General features: G+C 34.5%; 1 protein-coding gene across 9 annotated transcripts in view; it reads right to left on the reverse strand.

Annotated features, from left to right (window-relative positions):
* TRPS1 (transcriptional repressor GATA binding 1) overlaps positions 1-18,563 on the reverse strand; it is a 263,808-nt gene that overhangs the window by 163,929 nt on the left and 81,316 nt on the right. For all 9 annotated transcript variants that reach the window (XM_063669030.1, XM_063669034.1, XM_054498765.2 and 6 more), the window contains one exon: positions 15,101-15,704. In XM_063669030.1, coding sequence (XP_063525100.1) covers positions 15,101-15,704 — 604 coding nt within the window. The remainder of the gene's footprint in view (positions 1-15,100; positions 15,705-18,563) is intronic.

An 18,563-nucleotide genomic window follows, 5' to 3' on the forward strand; every position in this document is an offset into this window, starting at 1 on the left:
TCTAAAACTTACTCTTCTTTTAGTTTAGCTTGTTACAATACGATACTTAAAGCATGCCTGTCTTTGTGGTGTTTCTGAATCCTATCAATTAGGAAAAAACTTTGACGTACCCAGAGGATCTTAAAATTTGATCTCACAAGTGTCAAAATAGTAACTTTCACTGCAGAGGGGGCCTCACTCATTTTTTCAACATAGATTTTTAGTTGGAGAGAAAAGTTCAACTTCTGCTTAGATACTTCGTGGGCTAGTGTACTATGTTTCCTAAGCTTTCCAAATACCACTTTTCAAGAACCAACTGATAAGCAACCTCTTCTGGAACACTGTCTTGATAGATTAATTGAGAAGGGGTCATTTCCTTTTCTAAATTTCTACAACGTTTTGCTATTGTTTTGTTGTTGTTGTTGTTGTTTCTCAGTCTGTGGTTCCTGACACTCTTTTTTCTTGTGCTATAATCAGTTTATTGAATATTATTTTTGCTACTGATTTGCAAAAGTCTTAGAGAATCAGTGTCTACAGCTTAGTCATGGTAATGTTGCTCCTATAATATTCTGAACAAACTAGGCTTTCAGTTTATATTCAATTATTAAATGAACGTCAATTAATTTGGAAGTCATTCCAACTCCTCTATTCCCTATGACAGCCTACGTTTCCAGCTATCCATTAGATATTTTCATCTGAATGCCTTACAAACTTGGTAAGTACAAAACCAGCTTCATTATTTTACCCTCACAAAACAGCTAACTCTAGAATTCTGCTAATGATACATTGAAAATAAATATACGCCAGGCTCCGTGGCTCACGCCTGTAATCCCAGCACTTTGGAGGCCGAGGTGGGTGGATCACGTGAGATCGGGAGTTCGAGACCAGCCTGACCAACATGGAGAAACCCTGTCTCTACTAAAAATACAAAATTAGCCAGGCGTGATGGTGCATCCCAGCTACTCGGGAGGCTGAGGCAGGAGAGTCACTTGAACCCAGGAGGTGGAGGTTGTGGTAAGCTGAGATCATGCCATTGCGCTCCAGCCTGGGCAACAAGAGCGAAACTCCATCTCAAAAGAAAAAAAAAAAAAAGAATAAATATAGTAAAGCGTGTGAACTTTGAAGCCAGGCTAATTGGACATGATCCAGTTTGATCCAGCCATTCACTAGCTGGGTGACTTTTGACAAGTGATATAACATCTCTGAGGCTCTACTTCCTCTCTGTAAAATGGAGAAAATACATCCTCTATATAAAGGGGTTATAATGAGGATTAAATAAGTTACTACAAACAAAGAATAAGCCTGGCCCATAGTTAGTCTTCATCAAAGATTAGCTATTATTTGTCTCCTTTCAGTCATCAAAACTCAAAGCCTCTTTTTTGTCACCCGCACATATAAACTTTGCTAACTCTTGAAGATTGTCTGCTCAGCATAGCTACAGAAATCACCTCCCAACATCATTATCCTAGTGTAGGCTCCCTGTTATTACTCATAGAGTAAGAGATCAGCCTACTAATGAGTCTGCGTCACCTCAATCCTGTCCACCTCCTTTCCATGTCAACCTGTGTAAGATGGTCATATTAACCCTATTAAAGGTTTCATCAGATTATCCTTCGCCCAAAGCCTGGAATGGTTCCCTATTTCCTTCTGAGATAAAGTTTTTCAAATAAACATTTTAGAAAACTATCCTAACCTTTATGTCAAGTCTTAGCTCCCCATACTATACTATACCTAACTTTTCATCAAGCTTTTCTCTTTCCTATATCCTGAAAATGCCCCTTGTAATCTTACATTGTTTCCTCTATATTGGCTTACCCTTCATGCTGTCATATTCACCTGCTAAAAGTCCAGTCTTTCTTTCAAAAACAAGCTCAGAAAACCTTTTGGGACAACTAAGTCGGTTCTCTCACATTTCCCAATGTGATCTGTTCTTCTTTAAACAATCATAATCATTCTCGTCTCCCTTCACCTCTTTTATGGAAGTCTGATTGTATTTTAGCTGTCACCATACCTGTCTTATCACCTACAGCTAATTGTATATAACTTGAGTACAGAACCCTTGATCTACTCATTTTCATACCCTTTATAAGTTCTTCCACAGTTCCTGTCTGAAACCTAGCAGGTGCTAAATTAATATTTATTAGACAACAAGAAACTTTAGAGACCAGTATATCAGGAACTAACTCTACAAAGTTATCCTCTACTTTTTCTGTTTCTATTTCTATTTCTTTCAAGTTTGAGTATACGTTAGTTTGGTCTAGTAAATATCTGTTCTTTAAAAATAAATCCTGAATCCATATGAGGACCAATATATTTAAATTCGGACACTCACCAACATGCATTCCAATCCCACAAACAGAAGTGTGTTTTGTTAAAATTTCATGAACTACCAAATATAATGAATCTCTAGTGTTATGAAAGGACTTCGTCTAGAGAAATCTAATGCTTGGAGAAGCAACTGAAAAGAGATAGGACATAGAACAGTTTTGTACTCTTTGCTTTAACACCTGATTTTCATTCTTATCTTACAATAAACTGTACAAATAGCTGTAAGCAAATGAAAGCAAATTTAAATATTTCCAAATTCAGTTTGGGCACCAAACACTTCACTGAGTAGTTACTGGCATCAACTTCATGTGCTCACCAAAACACATTAAGAAATTTGACACATTAAGAAATGTTTTGGAGGCACTTAAATCCCATATATATATATAACTTTATAAGTGCATTGTCCTATGAAATATTCTCTGAATGTCAAAGTGACTGAGAAATCTTTCAATTATGAAAGTAAAATCAATACCTGGCTGATTCTTTGCTGCTGCTCAAGAAATGCACCTTATTCAAATAATCATATTCACTTTTTCCATTATAATAATGTTTAAAAAACTTCAGGGTTTCTATTTCTTAGCTATCACTGCAAGGCAATTCAAATTAATGGAAGCCAAGAAATAATACCATTTTCCTTTTTCTCAGGAATATATATACATGATCTGGTAATGTGACCTATGCTTGCCAATAAACTCTACTACTGTGTGGTCCCATAGAGGAACCTGATTGTTGGGACGCCAATTCTCAAAATTTAAAATTGCAAGCAAGTTGCAATTATTCAGCTATAAAGATACTAAAAGTGGCACTATTGATAATAGCAAAAAATAGAAATAAATGTCCAACAATAAGAAATCAATAGACAACTTTTCTAGGACAACTAGTATAACATATAGTGAAATACTATGAAGTCAATAAACATGACGTAGCAGAATATACACTGCTATAAAACAGTGTGTAATTTATTAGAAAGTGAAACTAAAAGTTATTTAATAATAAACATAATCTAGGTTTGCAGGTGCATGTCTATGTGTGTGAGTGAGCATGTCTGAGTGTGCATGTGCATGTGTGTCTGTGTCCAGAAGCAAATACATTAAAAACACTGATAACTTATTTTCTTCTTTTTGCTTGTTTATATTTTCTAAAATGTCTATAATGAACATATATCTTAAGAGGAAAGATAATGCCAAGAAATCCTAACTTAACACCCTTCTCTCTTTTCCTGGACTTTTTCCAATTTATTTCTCCACTTAATCCCTAGCCTCACCCTAGAGGCCACCTCCTCTCCTGAAACCCACACGAGCTAAGTAGAAATTTGGTCACTTTCATCATGATCACCCATACTTCAAATAATTCATATATGAGTAATGACATATGATCTCTGAAGGAACATAAAGAACAAAGATAGGTTTATAGTTTTAAGATTTCAGTGGGATGAAACTGAGTTATTCATATCCATTAAATAGAGTTTGAATGATTCACAGCCAATTTTATTTTTATAATTGTAATGAAACAGCTGGGATTACAGTCTATTCATGGACTCATAAGAAATTTGCACCCCACCTACTAAAATTAGTTTCTGCATCCAAAATTCTGATTTGAACATCTGACTGTGAACAAAACAGGCATCATCGCTCAATGCCAAGAAACTGAGGAAGGAGACTCTAAGCATGTCACTTTCTCACAGAATTATTTTCTCATTGTGATTACTTCCCTTTAACTTCATTCATAAGCAGCCCCTTGACATGATTCTTTTGTAGTAAAGTTGTTTCCAAAGAATGGGCTTTCTTGTACAAGATAAGTTCAAATAATATAATTTTTGAAGCTTTCAGACTGTATGTGTGACAGTTGCTTATAACTTATGGATTCTCAGCCACTGGTTGGAAACCATATTTAAGAATTTGTAGTTCATATATATATATCTATATATAATATAGATAGACATATATAATATAGATAGACACATATAATATATATATCTATATATAATATAGATAGACATATATAATATATATCTATATATAATATAGATAGACATATATAATATACATCTATATATAATATATAGCCATATATATTATAACGTCTATATATAATATATATATAGATATATATAGATAATATATATATCTATCTTTGGACATCAGCATCATTACGTCTAAAATACAGGATTTTGTCTTAAAGTTGCCTCGGGTATCAATTCATAGATCTGAATGTTTAAGGTTTTAAAGGAAATTTACTTGACTCTAGATTTGCTTGACTCTGCAATTGTAAAGAGATTTGAGAAACTGCATACTTCAAACTATAATCTTCCAAAGCAGGAAACAGTGTATGAGGCTTGAGTGACTCACCCAGGGTCACACGGCTAGTTAGTCACAAAGTGAGTCTAGAACACAAAGCCTGCTTTCCTCCAATCCAGAGCACTTTCCACTACATCACAAGGGAAGAGCAAAAAGAAAACATAACATCTAATTTTACCAGAAAATAAAATACAGGCAGACCTGAACCACAGCCAGAGTTAAATGTGGAGCATACCTACCTCCAAACCCAGCTGGAACCTCAAAGGTTAGTATATATTTTAGACTCTTCAAATATATTTAAATCACATGTGAATTTGAGGAAAGCTCTGATTTTAAAAACTCAAAAACACCCAGTAGTCACACAGCAAAAAGTTATGACAGTGTATTAGCTGGATAATAAATCTGTAGACCACAGACTGTCCATCTAGACAATTTACACTTTAAAAACATCCAACCTTCTTAGAATTAGTTTGTAAGTCAGGCAAAGAGGACAGATTTTCTGATTTACCAGGGAACTTTTGGGTAGCCAATTCCTGACACTAATGACACTAAGATTTAGATAAGCCAAATATGTGCATCTCCTAAAATACAGCCAGCATTGCTTTCAATTACACCATGACTTTACAAATATACTTCTAAAATGTAACAAGTAAAGTTTTTTTTCATTGTTCAATGTAAAAAGGAGGATGTTCCAAAAGTTCCACACTGAGTCTTTTTTTAAAAAAATAGCAAATAATTATTTTTAAGTAAAGTGAACGTCTCTTTCAAATGTAGTGTTTGTACATTTTTAGATTCCGTATAGAAGAGTGGCTTAACTTGTTTGTCTTAAACATTCATAAATAACATCATACATCTTTTTATAAATGTACGGTTAAGAGTGGCCTGAGAATCTGTATTTTTAGCATATAGGTAGCACAAATGCAATGTTAATTCAGAAAGTATTCTTGCCCCTGCTCCTTCAAATTTTCATAAAAAATAATAAAAATATTCTATAGTTAGCAATAATATATTGCATATTTCAAAATGGCTAGAAGAGAGGACTTAAAATGTTACCAGCACATTGAAATTTTCACAAATATTCAAGGTAAGAGATACCCCCAAAACCCTGACTTGACCATTATGTATTCTATGTTTGCAAAAAAATCCCACGTATACCTCACAAATGTATGAAATATTATGTATCAATAACAGGAAAAAAAAGAATATTCTGACATTCTGACAACTTTATCAAAGAAAAATACTTAACGGAATTAATATGCATTTAATATATTTCAGCAACAAATAAAAACAAAGATAATTAAATGCCATCTTTTAAAGAAAAGAGAAATCAATTCTTTTCTATTATACTCTCTCAAAGCCCACACCATTACCCACACATCCGACATACATCTGGGGAAGGCGAAAACTTCAAAACTGGTTTGACAAAGTGTGAAGGGTAGCAGGAGCATCATCCATGGAGGCAAAGCAAAAGCAGAGAAAAGAGAGAAATTATTCCCCCGTGAAAGGCAAAGCCTGAGTAGACTGCTTTCAATTAAAACCCTTGACTCAACTCTGCTTAAGAAAATGAGTTCTTCTTGCAAATCAATTTCTCTAAAGAATAAACTATACTGCATATGCAATATAAAGTAAGCTTATTATACTATTTACCTTGTATTGGGCATGTACTGTATTCCATATATGTGATAAAATTGTCACTTGCTTTTCTCCTAATTTTTTGCATCTATCATTAAATATGTCAATTTACAATTTAGAAGTTAATCCTTAAATATTTCTAGGATATTATTCCCACGCATTTTTTATGAGCCAACTTATTTTATACCTTAAAAATTACCCCTTTAGATAACAGTGACTTGGACGTTAAATACCATTTGTTATAAATCATGCACTTTCTCATTTAAATAACTGGAAATATACTACATGAAATTATCCCAAAAAGATGATAAAGCAACAGAATAATATGTACAAAGAGGTCCTTCAAAATGTCCTTTATAATTAAAAATTGGAAGTAGCCTAAATGTTCATTAATAAGGAATGTCTTAAACATACTAGGATGTCACTATTCCATGGTATAATGAGGCACAAAAATGAACATTGTGGGTTGTACTTGTTGATGAGAAAAAATGTCCACAATACACTGGAAAACTAAAAAAGAAAATTATAAAACAGGGAGGTACATGATCCTATACTTGAATAAAATATATATTTAAATATACATAAAGGATATATTAGATGCCAAAATATGAACACGAAAGTGTTTATAGGTTGGAATTTATGAGTGGTTTTCATCTTCTTTACAGTATATTGTATTATCCAACTCTTTTGCAATAAGCATGTATCACATATATAATTTCAAAAAGGTATTTTGTTTTGTACATACACACATAAAAACGTGTATGCTTAGATGAAACAAATTAATTCTGAAATTGTAGAAAGTCACCCAAGTATTTATTAGCAAACCATATTGAACCAAAGGAGGCTATGCAATGGTTATGAGCAGGGACTCTAGAATTGCCAGAGCTAGAATTTAATCTCTGCCATTATGAGCAGTGTGATCTAGGCAAAATACTTAATATCCAAGCCTCAGTTTACTCCTTTAAATGATGGGGATAATAATACTTTCAACCTCAAAGAGTTCTGGTGAAGATGAAAAGAATCCAACCAGTAATAAATTAATGGAAAGGCAGTAAGCTTAATCCTAGAAACTGAATGCTAAATTAATTGACAACCAGTTATAAATATCCATCTATTTTAACCAAAATTTTTTTGTAATGCTTTCCTATACAATTGTTTTAAAGTAGTTTCACCAGATTTTCTCTTCTTCATTAAGAATTCAAATTTGACAGCTACAAACAGGTATTCTTGTGTTACCCAATGTATATAGCTACAGTCAGAAAGTTAATTCCCTGAGATTTTATGTGCTTTGTCTACCAAGACTTTTTTTATGATCGAGCATCAGTCCTGTATAAAAATTTAAACTAAATGTAACACTACTGCAAATGCAATTCAATAAATCATGTTGTCAGGGATCTTACCACTTCCTTCACACAAAATATCATTTTAACCAGAAATCTATTTTAAAAATCTTTTCCATTTTGTACCTAAATTCTCATAAAAGTTTGATTCATAATCAGTACCTTTTTAATGTTAGCAAAATTATAAAGTGTATTTTGCCTTTGAAAATAGATATCTATACTGTATATACTTAGCATTTTCTGGTTATTCATGATGTTATGCATATATAAATTTCCATGGTAGAAAATGGTTTATCCTTTTCCTAATTAATATGTCCAAAGTAATTCTTCAAAATTAAGAAACTGCCTTTTTTAAAACAGCCAAGTTAACATATAAAATTACAAGTGAGAGGGAGGCATTTAATCATTCTGAGATGAACAATGATGCCAAACGCTCAATTTATCACAAGTGTGCTGTTGTCAGAAAAAACAAAACTAAGATTCCTTTGCTTCACTCCTAACCACTGATATAAAGTTGTGTTCCAGACTTCCTTGTATTTGTAAATTATAGTTCATAATAAAAGTCTGTAAATAGTATTGCTTCTCCAAAAGGAAAAAGGGTCTTCAAACATCAATGAAACAATTTGCCTTTCCTTAAACTGATAACACAACTAGATACAGCAGTACCTAGCTTGCCAAACTTCCTTGAGTTAACAAGCAGAGCAGTCTACTAATCAATGCCTTTGCCTATAAACACTTAAGGAAAGTTTTGAACAGTATCTAAGGGAAGGGAGAGAAAAAAAAAAAATATATATATATATATATATGGCAATGGAGACAATATTTACCTTTTTGGTGAAAATAACAAAATCCCCAAAAATCCAAAACAAAACTTTGTTGTGGCATTATAGGTATTAATGTGCCTGTAAAATGGACCCATCAGACTGGGCTCTGCCAGAAAATTACCAGATTCACATCAACACCACATACCTCATTTCTGAATCATTCTGGCCCTGTGCTCCTGAAACTTGGGCCACCTCCTGTATACTCTTCACTTCCAACATCTAGGAATGCTCAACAATGGGTTCTTTTGGGGGCCCTGTTATCTCCTGACTCATGCAGTCCATGGAAAAGAGAAGCCAAGCAAAAGATAGTTATACAGGAAATAATGAACAGATACTGTGCTAAACGATAACATTTCACAGTGGCTGCAAACCTACAGTCCAATTCACTAAGATACATCTGCTTCACCTGCTTTAGAAACCTGGGCCAGCAGAACTATGCCAGACCTCATAAACAGTCTAGGTTACAAAAACATTGTTGTTGTTTTTCAAGTGCTATTAATGTGGGTGGGAGTGTAAACTAGGGCAGCCACTATGGAGAACAGTATTGGAGGCTCCTCAAAAAACCGCAAACAGAACTACATACATGATCCAGCAATCCCTCTCCTGAGTATTTTTCCAAAGGAAAGGAAATTAGTATATTAAAGAGACACCTGTACTCCCATGTTCACTGCAGCACTATTCACAATCATCAAGATACGGAATCAGCCTAGGTGTCCGATGACAGAAAAATGAATAAACAAAATGAGGTAAATACACACAATGGAATATATTCAGTCATAAAAAAAGAATAAAATTTTGTCATTTGCAGCAATGTGAATAGAACAGGCGAATGTTATTTTAAGTGAAATAAGCCTGGAATAGAAAGTTATACACTGCATGTTCTCACTTATATGTGGAAGCTAAAAAAAAAAAAATTTGATCTCGTAGAAACCAAAAACAGAACAGAAGATATTAGAGGATAGGAAGGGTAGGGTGAAAGGCAGAATAGGGAGAGATGTGTTGAAGGATATGAAGGTATAGCTAGACGGGAGGAGTAAGTTTCAGCATTCTGTAGCACTGTAGGATGCCTGTACTTAACAGTAGTATGTAGTTTCAAATAGCTGGAATAGTGAATGTCCCTAATACAAAGAAATTACAAATGTTGAGGTGACGGATATGCAAATTACTCTAATCTTTCCACCACACATTATATGTATCACAACAGCACTATGTTCCCCATAATATGTACAATTATTGTGTGTGCATTAAAAAAATTAAGTGCTTTAAAAAACGTGTGGGCTAATGAAGCAGACTTATAGAAAAGAAATTAGATTGCTTGAAAATCTCATTAATCAAACTAATAAAACCAAACTTCTATACCTATGGAATTGGCTTTAGTTGCTTTCTACTGTCAAAAATGGTATATAAATGTAAAAGATGAATAATCAATAAATAAGAAAAAGCTATTTAAATTTTACATGGTAAAATAGAATCGTCATGTTCACTATTACACATAATGAATTTGATACATGGATTGTATTTTTAAAATCTAAACTAAAACATATTTGAGTTTAAATCATATATTTTTCAAATAGATGTCAACAGAAATACATCTATATTGCACAGAAGCAAAGACGTACAAGGATTTTTCATCTCTGCATATAGTCAATAGTTTTTAATCATTTATTTTACTCTCAGGCAAAGAAAATATCAACTGCTACCTAAAGAGAAACTACCAACAGGGCCTAAAGTCACGGCTTCATAACCAGTGTTTAGAGAGGTATATACTTCCCATTTTTCCTGATATAGTCTGATCTCTTTGGTATTTTACTTATGCACATGTAAAAAGTTCAATTCAGGTGAGAAAACAGTTACGTACATAAACATTAAATCAGTGCTACCTCTATGATAACTGGAATTTTGCTTTCATTTTTAATTAAATATGAAGCAAAACAATGAATATCACTTTTCACTTCAGACCATCTTTAGTTAAAAAAAAGCTCCTGCAGTCTTCTGTCAGTGGTTGTAAAGGCATTCAACATTGTCACTTGTTTAAACGTCTGTTTGGCTGCCAATGGACTGTCCCCAAAAGAACATTTTTGCATCTCAATAGTCTGTCCGGTATCAACAATCTTTAAACTATAAATTTAACGCTGCTGAAGAAAAGGGGAAATAACATTCTCATTGTACTGTCCTGGTATCACACTTACAAAATGAACAAATAATCAGACTATTTCCACTTATCTAGCGCTCTGCATCTGAGGATCTCAAATGGCCTGACAAACGTTAATTAACTAAGCTGCACAACACTCCTGTGAGGGTGGCAGGCAGTATGATCCTCTCCAAGCGACAGATGAACAGAGATCCTGGGAGGCCCTTCCTTTGAAAGTCAGTGGCTCAACTTGGAACTCAACTTCCAGAACTTGGAACTCAACTCCCCAGGCCCATGGTTGAGCATCTCCGCTGAAGCCAAGCAGCACAAAATGTAGATGTCACAACTGACAGATTTTCTAAATAAATTTAAACTGGAAACCAAGATCAATCTCAAGGAGATTTATCTTTCCTCTAGGTGCAGGAAAAAAGTGCTCTAATAACTACGGCATTTGAACCTACGGAAGAACCTGAGCTACAAGTTATCCACAACATTCTGTTCTGACAAATAACATGGAGGAGTTTACCTGAATGTTGATTTGCCATGAGCTCCCCCTAAAGACTCACCCAATAAGCTTAACTGTACTTCTGTATTTTATTAACAAATGAAAAACTATACAATGTTGGTTAATTTTTTTGTGAAATTTAATGATAGATTTTTTGATCCTTATTCATGTAATTATCAGATAAAAAGCCAAGTTTTCTGCAATGGAATATCCAATCTAAAAATTCCATTACAAAAATAAAATCCAGAATTTCTTATTCAGGAAGCAATAAGATTAATACAGTTGCATCTGCATAAGTTTATCTACAAAATAAATACCTTTGTGTCAATGTACATCATAAAAAAAACTTGTCAGAAAAGTATACAACTTTACCTGAATGCTGACTATACTATACTATTTAGTTTAAAATGATTAAGAAACATCTATTGGAATATATAAAATAATTTACTTATACTTTTAGCACAGGTAATTTTAAACATGTTAACCTCTTCACAGACCTAAATTTTAAATAAAAACACTGGGTTTTCAAAATATTATTAGTAAACGTTGGTGACCACTTTCAGGAGGTGATTCATGTTTTATCAGATCTATTCTAGAAATGTTAAGATAATAAATTAAAGTTGTCATATAAGCTTAGACTATTTCTAGTAAAGATTCTAAAGGCCTTAATACTTCTTCCTACTAACACAAGAAAATACTCAAAAATTTTGTAGAAATATTGTGTGATTAATATGCAACAAAAAGCCTAGTTTTCTTAGAGCAATTTATAAGATCAAGTTTATGGCAATGTGGCTTTTGTCATACTCAAAGCACAGTAGTCAACACAGAGGCATATGCAACTTAAGATTTTTATATCAAGATCAATTTCATATTAATAACAAGGGAAAAATATAGACATTTACTAAATAAAAATATACATAAATGATATCATATTGAACACAAAACTAAAAGCCAAACACTGACCCTGACATAAGCCAAAAAAAGAAGAAAACCACTAATGTTAATGAAGAGAACATTTCGAAATTTTAGCTCTTCTTGTGATTCTTATATTTCCTTCCTCACTTTCAGAAGTACAGCAAACTTCCATTGCTGAAACCAGTTTAAAAAAAAAAAAGTTATCAGAAAGACTAATATGCTGAAAGCAACATTTTAATTATGTGCTTTGTAACACAATCCTAACTACATTCAGCCTTTTATTTTAAAATGTTTCCATTATTTACCAGCATAGTATTGAACTATATTAAATCAACATTTTCTGTTGGGCAAGTTTTCCATACTTAATTCTTGATACCACTCTGTATAGTATTTTTAAATGATTAAATTTTACTTTAGTATTAGAAACTGTATATATAAATGTATTAATATACTTGCTCTATTAATGCTATATTGAAAAAACTAATTAAAAAGGCACTTTTAAAATCTGATAGTTTACATTTCTTAAATTGCTTACAATTTCTGAATAATTGTAGTTACTTTCAAGTTCTATTTTATTGTTTCAAATATAAATATGCATTCTGTAGGCATATATTTATATACTACTGTAATTTGGGTTCAAAACATGTAAATTATATCTGTATATTTCTATGGCATATTTTAAATTATTACAGGACATCTTCACTAATAACTATGCCTCTGAAACTACAAACTTACAGTACTTTTTTTTTTTTGCCTTTATTAAACATGACCTCAAAATTCTGCTTTTTTTTTTCTACCACTGGTAGGGTAATGAATTAGAGGTATGTATTCGGTATGATAATTTGAGAATACCAACTAATACCACCAAAGTAGAATTTGTGTCAAATTCACAATGAGAATGGGCTGTTTCTTAATTCTGTTAGGTGTCTTAAAAAGCTCATCATCTAAGATATGTACACATTGAAAATTTCATATACAGCTAATAACCTAAATGTTGCACAATAAATTAAATTGGCTACCCTTCCTATTCCAAATATCCAATAAAATGGGTGATTTCCAAAAGCACTATTCAAATATAAAATGTGAATCTTAAAAGATTTAAATTTTATTGCAACCACAGAATGATTCAATGTTCTTCCTTTTATATATGCATATGCATGTATATGTATATATTAATGTAATTTTATCAGATCTCTGAAATTTAGTAGATTACAGCCTTTGAAGATAATAAATCATAGGGTTGGAATTTGGCTATTATTGTAGAACACAGCTAAGGAATCTCTTGGTGAAGGTTTCCTACTTCAGCAGCTAATGTGGAGGAACTGAAAAGGCGGTTAAAATGATGCAATAGAAACTTGAAATCAGGGATTTAAGGAAGTGGAGGAATTGAGAAAAACAATTTTTTAGAAAAGTATCATCATCTCCATCTTGCTCAAAAAATGCAACCACTACGCTCAGGTTTTTTATACCATTGCTTAATAAATTGTCATTTCAAAGTCTTAGAGTATATAAACAATGGCAGAAAAGGTAATATTCCAGAAACAGTCAAACAATATGGCGTCAAATGAAGATGTCATGGATGAAAACAATTTTAAGTGGAAAAAGGAAGGAAAGGGGTTCCAGTGATATAGATATAAGGCCCCCAAATATACCACACTCTCAAAATGCAGTATGAATTTAATAAAACATAGGACATTTCATTCCCGCCTTATAACCAGAAGCCATAAGTCACTTGAGGCCAGAAGAGTAATGACGTGCTGAGAAAACAACCAATATTGACAATTATAAAAATGCAGCTCCATGTATATTCATTGGAGGGGAGTTCCCTAAATTGAACCCCCTCTTGAAGGGCACAGAAACTGTTTCTCTTTTTTCCGAAGTTACTCATAGTAAACTTGCTTCTTCCCTGCAGGAAGGATTCTTTGTTTCTCTCTGTACAGGGGGCATCTCCTCTTCTGTATTCAAGCCCTTCTCTTAGCTCCAGGGCATGACTACAGATGGGAAAGGTAACAGCTTTTATAATTAACTGTGCACCTCTAAGGGGCGTTTTTCACCTCCGCTAGAGAATACTGAGAAGCACAGATAGGCTTCAGAGAATCTGCAGGAAATGAGAGCAGAGCAGCCAAGCAGACATTGGGAAGAGCAATTTTTCTCCCCAGTATACATCCAGAGAGAACTCACTGGTCTATGACCTGCAGGTCAAAGCACCTGGCTAATGGAACTCTATTTCCTAACTGGATCTTTTGTAAAGGTTAGCTAGTGTCTGATCCTACCTTCTATGCATGAACAAAGCTTCAAGATCATCCAGAAAAGCTCAAAACTTTCACAGAGTTAAGGTAAAACGTCCAACAGGTGGTGTCTTAGGCATCGAGCAACTATCACTTATTGGGAGCTCATGAATTTTCAAAATCTAAAATACTTTTTAACAATGCTGAGTCTACATAGTATGAAGAGAGCAATCGAGGATCTTACCTTACTCAGAGGTTTTGTTTTCTTTTTCCACATGGAACTAGGTCTTTCCCCCTAAAAGATCCTGTTCATATCAAATGCATGGCACTCTTCTTTGGCCGCTTTTCACACTATTCACATTTGGGCTTTTCTCATTTTTCCCCCTCTTGTTGGCAACTCGACAACAACAAGCATTGTCATTTATACATAATTATATCGTGGGTTTTAAAAAACTCTGTATTTTTGTATGAACATCTCATCAAGGACATTACATTCTTAGTGATTTAAATCTCTTCTGACTTCCTTATTAACCATATACTGTCATAGCAGCTTAAAATTTAAAAGTCATTTAGTTATTTCCATGTAACAGATGTACATCCTTCTGGGATTCTAAGCCTCCCTTCTCCAAATATGGCCTTGTTGTTTTGTATAGTCACCAGGAATGATTAACCAACGTTCAATCTGAGCTAAGAGCAAAGACAAACAAGTGACTGCCTAACACTATATCAAGTAAGTGCACAGCACACACAAACACACATGAGTTACTTGCTGCCACTTTGGCCTTAGGAGTATAAATCCCCAGATTGAGACAGATCATTAAGTTTCACTTCATACACAACACAATCCTGTATAGAAAGAATGTGTGTCCCTCCTTTTGCCCTTCAAAACAAATGAATTATTTAAAAATGAAACCATCCTACCCGTAACAGGGACTGGGATTCATCCTTGGACTTGTTTTCTCCCGATGCAGGATACTGCTGGGGGAGGGCCCCAGACTTCTCTCCGCCAGCTGGCACCCCCTGCAGGAATCCCTTGGTTTCCACAGCCAAGCCATAAATAGGTCGCGCCAGATGGGCAGCTTCCACATTGGGACTATCCCTTAGAGTCTTTGTCTGCTCTTGGGTGCCGGACACAGGCGTCAGCAGCCCCAGGCTTGCTTGGGTGTATGACGGACTCCCCCGCAGGATGTCTGCCCCTCTCCAAGTCACATTGCGAAGGTCATCACTGGAACTCTCGGTCCAAACTTTCTCTTTGAGCCCGTCCTTCTCTTCCAGCTTCTCTCTCTTCACCACACTCTCAGAAACTGGCTCTCCCATTTTAGAGTCTGGAGTTAGCAGATTGTAGACCTTGAAGTCAATTTTGGGCTCCTCTTTGATGGTGGATATGGCATGACCGTCCTCTTCGCCGTTGGCTGTAGTGATGTCCTGTTCCTGGCAGTGAACAGTGTTGAAGTGCTCCAGTAGTGACTGAGTATCGGCAGCTGTAAAACTGCACTGACGGCATTTGTAGCAGCTGTGTGCTCTCCTGGAGAAGAAGAAAACAGTTATTGCAAAGACAGCGTTCTGAAGGGTTGTTTTATTTCAGGTGCTTAAGCACCTGAATTTTCTACCTACTCATGCAATGTAGTAGGTAGAAAGAAATGCAATATTCTTAACACCCCAAAACTGGAATGTAATTAACTGGCATCTTCAGTTCTATATAAAGAGTTCAAAGTGCCCTTGTTATATTAGCAGTAATAGGTATAACAGACACACACACACACAGACACATCGTGCACGCACGCATGCACACACGCTGCTCGTGCTTGTGCGCATACGTTCCAGGTGATTAGCACTAAAACTGGTTAGTTTGCATTACTGTTAAATGCCCCATTCTGTTCATTTTGCCTTGATAGATGCATTTTACCCTGATGGATAATCATTAATTGTATCATTTAAGTCACTATTCTTAAGTTTTCACACCTGATTTCAAATGCCCTTTTCACTTTCTGTTATTTAAACTAAATTGAGGATTTCCCCCTATAGATACACTTCAATTTCTAATGCTGAAATGCTTTGTACAGCTTTTCCGTATATTAAAAGGAACTAAATTTAAACATAAAACAATAAATCATTATCAAATTATTAAATGATTTTTAAAAAGCAATAAAGTTTTCTTTTCTATCATCAAATTTAAATCCATTTAGTGAATTAAATATTGCTCACTGATCTGTAAAGTCTAGAAAATAAGGTGTATTTATAACCCATGATTTTTCTCTAAACAAATTCTATCCATCTATGAGAACATAAACACATTCAAGAAATTGAGTGTCTGTTGAGTGTCAAACACCATAATAGAGGCTTTACAATATATTCATTAAAAGGGTGTGTGTGTGTTTTCTTTTTAAATGGCATAAAACAAGACGATTTTATTATCAAATTCCCTGCCATCTTCTGCTGTTAAAGAGAGAACAGTAACTGCTATATTAGGACATATATTTGATTAACAAAGAAGAACAGAAGTATTGCACTGTAAAAAGCATACCCAAAAGATACACAAGTGATGTGGAACTAGGCATATTTTGTTTAACTATAAAAGCTGTGTACGGCTGTCTAAATAAATATCAGGGAAACACTTTCTACTTCCCTGATATAACTTGCTATGAATTACCAAATTAAAGTAACAAAATAAATTTTGTGAGCTATTACTTAAAACTGTAAGATACTGTAAGTTATGTACTCATATATGTAATTTTAGATAATCATCAAAATATTTCTTTTCCAGGCACTGGGTACACATTGGTGAATAAAAGATATATAGTCTTTGCCTACCTGCTGCTTAGAGTCTAGTCAGGAATGACTAGACAGGAAGTTTCACATGACTATAAGTCTGTAAGTACAAAGAGTGACAGGTGCTAAGAATGAAATGGATAGTAATTGGTATAAAGGGCTGCGCAGGTAATCAGGAAGGACTTTCTGAGGGAGACATATGAAATCAAAGGGTGAAAAGAAGCTATCCTTGGAGGATGAGGAAGGGGAAAGGAAGCCACATTCTAGCTAGTCTGAGACACTGAAAAGAGGACATTGTGGTTTTAGAGGAATAAATGAGAGGAAGAATGTCAATTGACAAGTTTGAAGGGTTATCTAGAGCTTTGTAGGTCATGGTAGGGACAGGGGATCTCTTCAAAGGTAAAGGAAGGCAATCAGCTGGGGAGTAGGTGCTCAAATGCATGTTTTAATTACTCTGGGGCTGTGATGTTTATCAATAACTTCATTCCTTTATAAGACATGCCTGATAGCTGAAATTCCAAAAGAATGTTCCTATTTTATGGAAGGAAAATTCAAAGGTATAAAACATGAAACAAAATCTAAAGTATTTGTTGAGAGTGCTTAATGTAGCATACAAGAGCTTACATTTTGTTGAGTAAATACGGATATTTACTTTTTACAGAAGATCGTTTCCAATCTTTTTCCTATTTTTTTCATTGTTTAAGTAGTAAAGAAATATACAACAAATGACAAATAATGGGAGGATGAGTTGACCATAAAAGCACAATAGTAAAATTAATTTCCTCAAGTGGAAATAGCCTAACCTTCAATGTAAAGATGATTATGAACAAGAGGAATAATCTTGCCACCAATGTCAAGGCCAGAAAATTCAAAAACAGGACTAAGAATACAAAAGACAATAGACAATACCTAAAATCTAGGACCTAGAACCTCTGTGGATCTCATCTACAAAAGCTTCTTATCAAAAACACATTCTAGGCAGGGCCTGGTGGCTCACGCCTGTAATCTCAGCACTTTGGGAAGCAGAGGCGGGCAGATCACCTGAGGTCAGAAGTTCGAGACCAGCCTGACCAACATGGTGAAACCCCATCTCTAAGAAAACTACAAAAATTAGCTGGGTGTGGTGGCGGGAGCCTGTAATCCCAGTTACTCGGGAGGCTGAGGCAGGAGAATTACTTGCACCTGGGAGGCAGAGGTTGCAGGGAGCCGAGATCACGACACTGTGCTCCAACCTGGGCGACAGAGCGAGACTCCATCTCAAACAAAACAAAACAACAACAACAAAAAAAAAAACACACACATTCTAGTTTAACCTAATGGGAAACAAACACATAAATCCAAAATTACCCTACTGAATATATTCTACACGATATATTGAGTCATGGAAATTAAAACAACAACAACAACAACAACAACAACTTCTGAAAGCACTTAGCAGACCATGATTGATTTTCACCCCAAGATGGTTATAATGGACTCACTGTCCACATTAGCATATTTGTGGTTCCTTGACATGGTGAGATCTCTGCTTGAAATCTCTAAAGAGATCCATGCCTATAAATTAAAACTACAAATTACCACTGACACTTCTACCAAAACTGGTAACTCCAGTAAT

The sequence above is a fragment of the Pongo pygmaeus genome, chromosome 7 (assembly GCF_028885625.2).
Source record: "Pongo pygmaeus isolate AG05252 chromosome 7, NHGRI_mPonPyg2-v2.0_pri, whole genome shotgun sequence".
Lineage (NCBI taxonomy): Eukaryota > Metazoa > Chordata > Mammalia > Primates > Hominidae > Pongo > Pongo pygmaeus.